Source organism: Anolis carolinensis, unplaced genomic scaffold, assembly GCF_035594765.1.
Source record: "Anolis carolinensis isolate JA03-04 unplaced genomic scaffold, rAnoCar3.1.pri scaffold_14, whole genome shotgun sequence".
Taxonomy (NCBI): Eukaryota; Metazoa; Chordata; class Lepidosauria; order Squamata; family Dactyloidae; genus Anolis; species Anolis carolinensis.
The window spans coordinates 1,973,605-1,985,844 of NW_026943825.1; the positions used below are offsets into that span (position 1 = coordinate 1,973,605).

At 40.7% G+C, this 12,240-nt stretch overlaps 1 protein-coding gene across 1 annotated transcript; it reads left to right on the forward strand.

The window, feature by feature from the left end:
- The first annotated feature begins 64 nt into the window (after positions 1 to 64).
- On the forward strand, positions 65 to 10,326 carry pex19 (peroxisomal biogenesis factor 19). The gene is made up of 8 exons (XM_003228386.4): positions 65 to 228; positions 1,196 to 1,311; positions 1,467 to 1,632; positions 1,766 to 1,851; positions 4,846 to 5,007; positions 7,097 to 7,273; positions 7,382 to 7,426; positions 9,376 to 10,326. The coding sequence occupies exons 1-8, from the start codon at positions 186 to 188 to the stop codon at positions 9,457 to 9,459; spliced, it is 879 nt and encodes a 292-aa protein (XP_003228434.1). The 5' UTR covers positions 65 to 185; the 3' UTR covers positions 9,460 to 10,326.
- The last annotated feature ends 1,914 nt before the right edge of the window (positions 10,327 to 12,240 follow it).

Sequence of the window (12,240 nt, forward strand, 5' to 3'; positions counted from 1 at the left end):
ATGCGAGAACTACGTCTCCCAGAATGCCTCAGCGGACGCGTCCAAGGCACGCCGCCGCCCGGGGCTGCTGGGAGTCGTAGTCCGGAGGCGCTTCCTTGGGCCTAGGCGAGCCCAGTGGCCTTCGGAGGCTTCTGCCGGCCGATCGGGTAGCCTTGCTTCCTTCTCTCTCTCCCGGCTGGCCAGAAATGGCGACGTCGACGGACCCAGAGCTGGAGGAGTTGCTTGAAAGTAAGGAAGGGGCCTAATTCAGGCATTTGGAGCTTTGGAGGGGAGTTTAGCACAGGAGCCTGAGCATGAGACAGGAGTGTGTTGCAGCAGCTCAAAAGGCCAATGCGATCCTAGCTGCATCAAGAAGAGGGTAGTATCTAAATCAAGGGGAATTAGGCCTGGAAGCCAAGCCATATTATTTATTTATTTATTTGCTACATTTATATGGCCTTCGAAGGGGACTCTGAGCGGCTTACAAATTAAATTTACATACAATATTATATTATTAGCATAGTACAATACTGGCAATAAATTACTACTGTAATTACGTATAGTGTATTACATTATAATATTATTACAGTAGAGTCTCACTTATCCAAGCTAATCGGGCCGGCAGAATATTGGATAAGCGAATATCTTGGATAATAAGGAGAGATTAAGGAAAAGCCTATTACACATCAAATTAGGTTATGATTTGACAAATGAAGCACCCAAACTTCATGTTATACAACAAATTTGACAGAAAAAGTAGTTCAATACGCAGTAATGTTATGTTGTAATTACTGTTTTTACGAATTTAGCACCATAATATCACGATATATTGAAAACATTGACTACAAAAATGGCTTGGATTATCCAGAGGCTTGGATAAGCAAGGCGAGACTCTACTGTATCAGTATTATATGCATATACAAGGTGGCGCCTCAGATTAAACAGCTGAGCTGCTGAACTTGCTGACTGGCTCGATAGCAGTACGTGTGAAAAAGATCTTGGAGTCCTCGTGGACAACAAGATAAACATGAGCCTATAATGTGATGCAGGGGCAAAAAAAGCCAATGGGATTTTGGCCTGCAATTATTAAAACCAAGACATCAATTGCCTTGTATAGAGGGGTTTTAGTGCAAAACTCTGAGTAAAGTCCGTGAGTAAGATAGAGATGGGTGGGGGATCTTCACTCTGCACTCTTTTCTGCTCCTCCCCAATGCAGGTGCTCTTGATGACTTCGATAAGACCAAGCCAACTGCTGTGCCTCCCTCCTCCGCCGACACCGTTGGGGACAACAGCAGCAGCAGTTCTGAGAAATCACCGGGAGATGCAGCTAAAGTATGGAAAATCAGATAAATTTCCAGTCCTGAGTGGGGGACAGAGCTTGGGAAAGTGTTTCTTTCTGGAAGACATTCAGCAAGACAATAGAATTCAGGAAAATGTAATAGAATCATTTAGCTGACCTTGCTTCTTGCACGTTCTTCTTTTCTCAGGATTCCCTCTTTGCCTCCCAGGAGAAGTTCTTCCAGGACCTCTTTGACAGCGAGCTTGCTTCTCAGGCCACCGCTGAGTTCGAAAAGGCGATGAAGGAGTTGGCTGAGGAGGAGCCCCACTTGGTCGAACAGTTCCAGAAACTCTCGGAAGCGGCGGGCCGAGTCGGTGAGGGGCTGACGGAGGGTGTCCCCAAGGGCCAATATGAAAATTTACCAAGATTTGATAGTGTAGAGTTTAAATAAAAATGGTTGCACATCCTCTCAGAGTTTCCTAAGTGACTTTCTCCTTGCCTTTACAGGGAGTGATCCCTCATCCCAGCAGGAGTTTACTTCCTGTTTGAAAGAAACGCTTAGTGGCTTGGCAAAGAATGCCAATGACTTGCAGGTAAGCCCCACCAATGGGTAGGGAAGGGATGGGTGAGAGAGAGTGTGGTGATGTGGGGCAGAGGAAACCCTTTTTCTAAATCCCAATGCTGCCACCAATTGTGGAGATGTCAGGCAGAGGGGAATTTATTTCTTCCTTCTTCTCTTTCTTATTCACTTAGATGGTAGCATTACTTAGTTTTGAATATAGGTGACAAAGACTTGGATATTGAAGAACAAAAACAAGTTTATTTCAGGCACAGAGCTTAGTGGTTACAGTAATTTCTTTATAGGCACTTAGATAATGGTTGCAAAGATATTAACTGATCACTTTGGATCTAACTGGGATTGCTTCCCCTTACTACTCAGACTCTACACATAAACTCAAACAAGTCACCTAACTTGCTTAATTTAACACCACTAGAGATCTGAGTTCCCTGGTATCCCTAACCTGGAACCAGTGTCTTCCCTGTGACTAAAATCACAGACTAAACTGTTTTTTAAAACATTCCCTCCTTTTCCTTCAAACGGCGGTTGGCTCTGCCCTCGTTGCTATGGTAACCTGCCTCAGAATGCTGAGCTGGTTACCATCCCCCTCGCACTGGTAACTAATACTTACCCTTTTAAACATAGCCAAACATGACTTTTAAAACAAAATTAAACATGACATCTATAAATCAAAATAAAAACACACTTCTTTACAGAGAGCAATAGGGTTAAGTGAGGATCCCAAAGCCTTGGCTATTCCCCTATGTCCTTGTCCTGAAATGTTCTCTGTGACAGTCCAGCCCCCAAGACCCACAGCCATTCTGCTTCTTCCTTGGTAAGCATGAACAGAACAGAAGGCTTAATGCTAAAGAAGGTGGACTAGAGGTGTTGGTCATCAAGAGCCTCCACTTCTGCATTCCTCCAGCAAATGCCTTCCAAATATTTGGTGCTACAGCTTTCAAAGGGGGTAGTTTGTTTATTTATTTATTTATTTATTTATTTTAGTTCATTTCAACTGGGGAACTGCAGGTGTTGCAAAACTGATCTTGCTGAATCTGCTGCAGAAGCAGTTCAGGTTCTCTTGCGTTTGAAAGGCAGGCGGTGAAATGATCAGGGGCAAACTAAGGGCAGTGTCCTCCCATGAAATTTTCCCCTCCTAGTTTGGCTGAAACTTCAGCTGAGCATTTAGAAGGTTCATAAACTTGTCCATATGAAAAACAATGCTTACAATCTAGAATCCCTTCAGGTTGATTTTAAAGCTGCAAGTATTATTTTGTATTTGTGAAAGTTTATTTTGCTTACTAAATATTTTTTAAAAATTGAAACAATATTGTATTTAATTTTTGTAAGTTAAACATACATATACAGTAGAGTCTCGCTTATCCAAGATTCTGTATTATCCAAGGCAGTTTGCCTTTTAGTGGTCAATGTTTTTGTAGTCTATTTTTCAATAAATTGCAAAATTTTGATGCTAAATTCATAAATACCGTAATTATTACATAACGTTATCGTGTACTGAACTACTTTTTCTATCCATTTGTTGTAAAGCATGATATTTTGGTGTTTAATTTGTAAAATCATAACATAATTTGATATTTAATAGGCTTTTCCTTAATCCCTCCTTATTATCCAAAATATTCGCTTATCCAAGGTTCTACCGGCCCGTTTAGCTTGGATAAGTGAGACTCTACTGTAATTGATTTTTCTGACTGCAACTTGTCTCTTGTTAGAACTACTGTTGCCAGTGTGTTGTTGTCCCCTTTTCTTGGAACTATTCCTGATACTTGCTTTTAGGTCAAAATATATTGACCTATCCCAATACTATTATAAGCCTACTCTTTTTAACATTCTGAGACTTTGGCCTTTTGTACATCACATTTATAAACTTGTTCACTGGGTTGCATATCAATTGCACTGTGTAACTTAGCTGGTATTTTGTGTCTCATCACAAGAATTCTGTTACATGTTCGTATGTAGACATAGGTCTGTGGGCATTAGAACTGCACAGTTGTGTAATGTCAATACAGTAGAGTCTCACTTATCCAAGACTCGCTTATCCAACGTTCTGGATTATCCAACGCATTTTTGTAGTCAATGTTTCCAATACATCGTGATATTTGGTGCTAAATTCGTAAATACTGTAATTACTACATGGCATTACTGTGTATTGAACTACTTCTTTTGTCAAATTTGTTGTGTAACATGATGTTTTGGTGTTTAATTTGTAGAATCATAACCTAATTTGATGTTTAATAGGCTTTTCCTTAATAGGCCTTATTATCCAACATATTTGCTTATCCAACATTCTGCCGGCCCTTTTATGTTGGATAAGTGAGACTCTACTGTATCTTGTGTCTCGTCACAAGAATTCTGTTACATGTTCATATGTAGACATAGGTCTGTGGGCATTAGAACTGCACAATTGTGTAATGTCCATATCTCATTAAGATAATGTTATATTATTGTACAGCACTGCTGACAAAATTGCCAATGTGCAACACTGTTCTGATGCCCATCAGGTGCTTTTGTCGGTGTTCCGTTATTTATCTTCACAATTCAGTAAAGGGGCTTCATAGCATCTCTGCACATAGCTCTGCAACATAGCCAGTTGTATATGATTTTGGTTATTACCAAATGGGGTTCATTTAGTCTTCCTGAGGACATGGAGCCGTGGCATAGTGGGTTAAACCCTTGTGCCGGCTAAACTACTGACCTGAAGGTTGCCGGTTTGAATCCGTGAGACAAGGTGAGCTCCAGTCTGTCAGCTCTAGTTTGTGGGGACATGAGAGAAGCCTCCCATCTAACACATTAGGGCATACCCTGGGCAACGTCTCTGTAGACAGCTAATTCTCTCACACCAGAAGCAACACGATTTAAAAAGCATTTAGAATTCCAGCTTAAGCATCCAAAGAAAAGAAAGGAGACAAAGTAATTCAGAGAATAGCAAAGCAGCAAACACCTTTGAAAATGGCCACCCTGACTGTTGAGTTAGTGGCCGCCCTGTTTTCCGCCCCCACTTGCCTGACAGAATGCAAGCGTGAGCGAGGAGGAGCTGGCGAAGACTATGGAAGGCCTGGGCCTGGAAGATGGGGAGGGCGACGGGAATCTCCTGCCCCTCATGCAAAGCATCATGCAGAACCTCCTCTCCAAGGATGTGCTCTACCCCTCCCTCAAGGAAATCACTGAGAAGGTAAGACCCCTGTTTCGTCCCCCCCCCCCCCATTTCCCACACCTTTCTCCTGGCTGGGTGACCCTTTGGAAGCCTGACTTGTGTCATGGGGGACAGTGGTCTTATCCTGTACATTCGGGAATACTCCTCGGTGCCTCTCTTTATAGGAAAATAACTGCACCCAGTCTATGGGCACATATCCTTTTGGCAAATGTGAATCTCCATGAATATGTGGAGATGACCTTTTGAAAACCACTAGTCAAGAAAAGCATGACTTCGTTAGAAGTCAACTCTTTGAACAAGTGATATTCACAAGCATTCATGTAATGACACACAGGTAACTCAGCTGTTAAACTGAAGACCATGTCTTTGAACTGCCAAGGACAAAGATATGCCACTACAAATATATATTTGGTTAGCAGAAGATGGTTGTTTCTTTGTTGTTGAAGTTGTCTTCCTGATCACCTTATATTTTATCCTGAGCCTTATGCTGAGCCTGTATAATTATTGCCTCTATATATACTGCACTATGCTCAGACTCATTGTTCTGATATGCTGTTTTATTCTGTTTTATGCTGTTGTATGGTTTTATTGTTTATATTGGTTTTAATGTATGACTGTTTATTATATGTGACATTGGGCTTGTTCCCCTTGTGAGCCGCCCCGAGTCCCTGTGGGGGAGATGGGAGCGGGATATAAAATAAAGTATTATTATTATTATTATTATTATTATTATTAATTGCATTTGTCCAAAACATATACACCCCCTTTAAAACCTTTTAGTTTAAAATGTGCACTCAAAGATAAAAAAAACCCAAAGTCTTGTTTGAAAAATAATATATCTTATTTTTACATAAAAATCTTATATTAATTCACCATAAAAGCATATTTCTTATTGAAGTTCAGTTACTGATAGGACGTAACTTCTCTGTGTTGAGTACGCAAGGGCATTATTCTTAATCAATGATCCATAGTCTCACTGAAGTCCATAAGCATTTTTCTATACTGAAGTCCAAACAGCAACATACATGCATCCACCTCCACTGAAGTCTGATGCAAAAGTGAATACAAATGGAGTCCTGAGTCTGATCATGCCCAGCGCAATCACATGTCTATAGTCCCTCCCACACCAAAGAGGTAGAGTCTAACTGACAAATCAACATACACATAGAATACAGGTTAGAAAATATGGCTAAAACTGGCCTTCCTTTACAATTTTTGAATGATCTAGGACCTAGGGCAAAACAAGTGCTCATGCAACGCACTCATGATATCTATGCTCAGTTGGACTTAGCAAGTATAGGTAGGTCTTCTGCCACAAAGCTTTTAGCCTCCCACAAAATGAATACTCATTTAGAACACTATCTGACTATTCCAGTTCCGTTGCCCTTAAGAAGAATATACACCAGGGCCAGGTTTGAACAACTCGGTATTATGATGCAAACTGGTCGCTACTGTAACATCCCAAGAAATAAGAGATTCTGTGTCTGGGGAGATCAAAAAGTGGAAGAAATCGAACATTTTTTGATTGACTGCCCAGCATATGCCGATCTTCGACACAAATATTTACATCCATTACTTTTAGGTCTCCCAACAGAAATGATCTTCTGACTGTCCTCTTGCAAGGACAAGAAAGATCCACCATAATTAGAGTCTTTACCCTGACAGCTATCAAGAAAAGAGCACATTTCCTGAAAGAAGAAGAATCAGGAAAATAAGATTTTGTCAGCAAACAGATGGTCAGCTGCCTGTCCTCCCATCCTTTTTGCCTTGTTTTTATTTATGTTGCACTTTGAAATGGTCATATGACTGGTCAAACAAATAAATTATTATTATTTTAGGTTAGAAAATATATACATTAACAAATAAAAAGTGAAAGGCTTGGGAAGTTGCTATTTCCATCACTCTTGTTCCCAATTGGTGGCCTCTGTTGTTCTTGATAAAAAGAAACCAATTGTTACTGAAGGAGCTGGGAAAATGTGTGGGAAAGGAAAGCAAAAGGTTTGATAATGGAGTGGGATGCAATGGGGCAGAGCATTCCTCTCCCAAGAGAAGCCAGCAATCTGTCTGTTGCCTGCTTCCAATCTTTTGTACATCTTTTCCTCATCAGTATCCGGAGTGGCTCCAGAGCCACCGAGAATCCCTGCCTCAAGAGCAGTATCAGAAATACCACCAGCAGCACAGCATCATGGGCAAGATCTGTGAGCAGTTTGAGGCCGAGCAGCCTCTGGACGGTGAGACGGAGCACAAGGCCCGCTTTGAGAGGATCCTGGATCTAATGCAGCAGGTGAGCTGGACTAGCTGGGTGGCTGAGGGTGTTGGAAGCCAACGAATGCAGGCCAGGGGAATCACATTGTCTTCTGCTAACACTGCTGTTTTCCCAACTTCTTTTTAGCTCCAAGACCTGGGACACCCTCCTAAGGAACTTGCTGGAGAATCGGTGAGTATGTTAGAGGGAGGATATTGGAAATAACTGCACCCAGTCTCTGGGCACATATCCCTTTGGAAATAAATAGCAATCACTACCTTATTGAAATGGAAAAATGATGTCATATCCGTTTGGCAAATGTGAATCTCCATGAACATGTGGAGACTATCTTTTGAAAATCACTAGTCAAGAAAAGCATGGTCTTGTTAGATGTCAATCCTTTGAACAAGTGATATTCATAAGCATTAATGTAATGGCACACATGTAACTCACTTGTTAAACTGAAGAACTGTGTTTTTGAACTGCCAAGGACAAAGACATGCCACTACAAAATATATTTGGTTAGCAGAGAATGGTTGTTTCTTTGAAGCTGAAATTGCAGTTGTAATTGTAATTGCCCAAAAGATGTACACTCCCTTGAAACCTCTTAGTTGAAAATATGCACTCAGATAAAAAAACAAAGTCTTCTTTGAAAAATAATATATCTTGTTTACTCACAAACATCTTGTATTATTTCAGCATACAGACACATTTCTTATTTAAGTTCAGTTATAGATAGAATGTAGTTCTCTCTGTGTGTTGAGTACACAAGGTATCATTCTTAATCAACAGTCCATAGTCTTTAGGTATAGTTGTGCTCGCTGAAGCCCGTAAGTCATACTTCTCTACTGAATTCCAAAACATCAATATGCATCCACCTTCACTGAGGTTTGATGCCAACATGCATCCACCTTCACTGAGTTCTGAAGCAGACTGATTACAAAATGGAGTCTTGAGTCTGAACATGCTCAGTACAATCACATGTCCCACACCAAACAAGCACAGTCAAACTGGCAAATCAACATACACATAGAATACAGGTTAGCAAATATATACATTAACAAATAAATAGTGAAAGGCTTGGGAGGTTGCTATTTCCAACACAATCTTTGTTGGTCAAAGGCATTACAGTAGAGTCTCACTTATCCAACATAAACGGGCCGGCAGAATGCTGGATAAGCGAATATGTTGGATAATAAGGAGGGATTAAGGAAAAGCCTATTAAACATCAAATTAGGTTATGATTTTACAAATTAAGCACCAAAACATCATGTTAGACAACAAATCTGACCAAAAAAATAGTTCAATATGCAGTAATGCTATGTAGTAATTACTGTATTTATGAATTTAGCACCAAAATATCACGATAAATTGAAAATATTGACTACAAAAATGCATTGAATAATCCAGAACGTTGGATAAGCAAGTGTTGGATAATTGAGACTCTACTGTATATGTTAATTGAGTTTTTATGATTTACTGTATTGTTTTGGTTAAGGTAATGGTTTGTATAACTGCTGATTTTACTGTCTTTGTATTGCAATGTGTTTTAACTGATTTATTGTTTTGTATTTCGGGCTTCTGACCCGTGTAGCCGCCCTGAGTCCCTGCCGGGAGATGGTGGCGAGGTAGAAAAATAAAGTATTATTATTTTTATTATGACACAGCAAACGAGATGTATATGCTGGATTTCGTATCAAAAAATCACAAGTCGAACACTTCCCAAGTGTCTAGGACTGTGTGATGTATTTTCGGATGATGCGTGCAGATCCCAGTAGGGTGTATTATTATTATTATTATTATCATTATTATCATTATCATTATTATTATTATATTTATTATTATTGTATGACACAGCAAACTAGATAGATATGCTGGATTTCGTATCACAAAATCACAAGTCGAACACTTCCCAAGTGTCTAGGACTGTGTGATGTATTTTCGGATGATGCGCGCAGATCCCAGTCGGGTGGCCTTTTGCAGTTGGAAGATCGTGATTTTGTCACTGTATTGTTTCCAAATGCCGGATGAAATGATGATGATGATGATGATTGTCTCATTCTGCAGGTTTATGTGGTGCTCTCCTTTTCTTCTTTCTTGTTAGTTCTCTCTCCTTAAATCTTTTTGTTCTTCTTTTCTAGCCACCTGGCCTAAACTTTGACCTTGAAGGGTTGAACCTGCCAGACGCTGCTGGTGCCGGAGGAGAGCAGTGTCGAATCATGTGACACCCCCGGCCCCGATGAGGAGATTGTGGCTATGGGGGGCCATGTCTTGGTGGGATAGTCTTTTCTTGAACTCACCAGGTGCCTGAAGGAGGCTGAGCCAACACTAATAAGATGATGATTTGTATGAAAGCCCAAGTGGGTGTGCAGGTGGCAGAGAGCGGATCCCCTCAGCTCTGGTAAGGGCTCTGCTGCTGTTCTGATGCACCCCTTTTTCTGCTGCTGCCTATTGGCGCCTCTTGAGGAGTCACAGAGATGAAGCTAGAGAGTTAACCCTCTCTCTCCCATTTGTTTCCTGATGGTAGGGTCGTTTCCTTTTCTGTTGCTGGCAAAGAAGGAGGAGAAAATGCCCCACTCCTGCCTGGTAGCTGGTCGCGCCGCTTAGGCCTAGACACTTGGATGAGGCACAGATTAGCCAGGATAAGGCCACCCTTGCCCTTGCCAACAGAGGAAGGGCAGCGGCCACCTTGTGTGTACTCTCTGTCCATTTTGGAAACACTTCTTAATCAAACCCCATTATTCTTGCTCAGTGCAAGAATGACAGGTGGCTCTTCCTTCCCCCTTCACATGTTGCTGCTGCTTTTAACGCCCTGCCTTCCCTTTTGACTTAACGCCACACCTTTCTTGGGACTGCTGGCTAGGAACCAGTTCTTTCTTGTAACTTAGAACACAGTGCTTTGTGAATGGGGTTTCCTGCCAGGAGGAAGAACAGGGTGGATGGATCACGCTTGGAAGCCAGGTTGGTGGAAGGGAGGGAGGAGAAAACAAGAGTCAAGTGGCCGAGACTTCTTCCTTTCCTGAGCCTGGCATGTCGTGATATGAATTGATAAAAGGCATTTGTCAAAATAAAGATAGACATTAATACTTGGACTCTTAAGCTTTTTGCCTTTGACTGGAATGCGGGGGTTCTTGCGACAACATCTATCACTTGGTTTACTAGAATGTCTATTGAGTTGCCTCATCCCCTCCCTGGTTCAGTTACGTCTATTGTTAAACTGTGGAGCTCACTGTCACAATGTGTAGCGATAGCTACGAAGGTGAATGGTTTTAAAGACTGGATAAATTCATGGAGGAGAAAGGGGCTGTCAGTGACAGCTAATCAGAACGGCTTTACTTAACTCAAACATTAACTATGCCTTGATATACCAGAACCAATCGTTCTGGTATTGTCCCCCCCCCCCCTCCCGATTGTATCTGACACTACTGTCACTCTCTTTGGCCCAGTTCCTTTTAGGATTTTATAGTATGTCTATTTTATGTGACCTTATTAGTTTTATGATCTGTTTTATTCTTGATTGATTTGTTTTATTGTTGTGTTTTTATATTGCCTGTTTATCCTGGGCTTGGCCCCATGTACGCCGACCCAAGTTCCTTCGGGGAGATGGGGCGGGGTATAAAAATAAAATAATAATGATAATTATTAGGATCTGGTATCCTCTCAGATCATCTGATCAGTCCTGGATGCTGAATTAGAAGACCACAAGTCAAATTTTTGTGTTCTCAAAAGCATGGGATAAAATGCTTCTTTCTTCTAAAGAATTCTGAGATCCAGCAGATCTTTCAAGTAATCTTTTGACACATGTCGTTGAAAGGACATCAGGGAGGGGGCCATTTTGGCTTTCTTCATTCTGAAGCACCTTCACAAGGTGTATAAAATCCACATTGAACTGGATTATATGACAGTGTGCGCTCAGATAACCCAGGGCCCTTCCACACAGCCATATAACCCTGAATATCAAGGCAGATAATCTACAATATCTGCTTTAAAATGGGCTACCTGAGTCCACATTGCCATATAATCTAGTTAAATATGGATTGTATACAGCTGTGTGGAAGAGGCCCCAGTTCAACGCAGATATTGTGCATTATATGACTTGATATTGTGGGTTTTATGGCCCAATCTGAGGCTGCCTTAGGCCCTTCTACACTGTCATATAATCCAGATTATCAAAGCCCATAGTCCACACCAGGGGTCCCCAAACTTTTTAAGCAGAGGGCCGGTCCACAATCCTTCAGACTGTTGAGGGGCCGAATTATCATTTGAAAAAAAAAATACAAATTCCTATGCAACAACAACAAAGAAAAAATATAATATTTAAAAATGAAAACAATTTTAACCAACATAAACCTATTAGGATTTCAATGGAAAGTGTGGGTCTGCTACTGGCCAATGAGACAGTCAAGTTAATTAGGATTGTTGTTGTTGTTGTTGTTGTGTGCCTTCAAGTCATGTCAGACTTTGGCCAAGCCTACGTCTAAAATTAATTATTTACTGCATTTATTTACTACATTTATATCCCACCCTTCTCACCCCGAAGGAGACTCAGAGCAGCTGTATGTACATACAATATAGTATATTATTAGCATAGCACAATATTAGCATTATATATTACTATATTGAACTATACCACTATACTATTATATAATATGTAATATATACCATATAATTAATATTATTATATGGTTTTACTATTAGTATTATATTGTATAACATAAGGTTATTATAATATAATATATTCTATTATTAAAACAGATATAAAAATATTATATTATAAAACTGAGGGTGGGGGCCAGGTAAGGGTTAGGGTTACGCTGCCATACAATCCAGTTCAAAGCAGTGTGGATTTTATGTGACAGTGTAGAAGGGACCGTAGCTTGCATCTGTAAAATGTCCTAAATGACTGGAATGGGCGACTGTGCCAATCAATACAGAACAAGGATGAAAAGATTGGCTTGTAATTCCATCCATTTTTTGGTAAACATTGCCGCTCTGCCCGCGCGCCT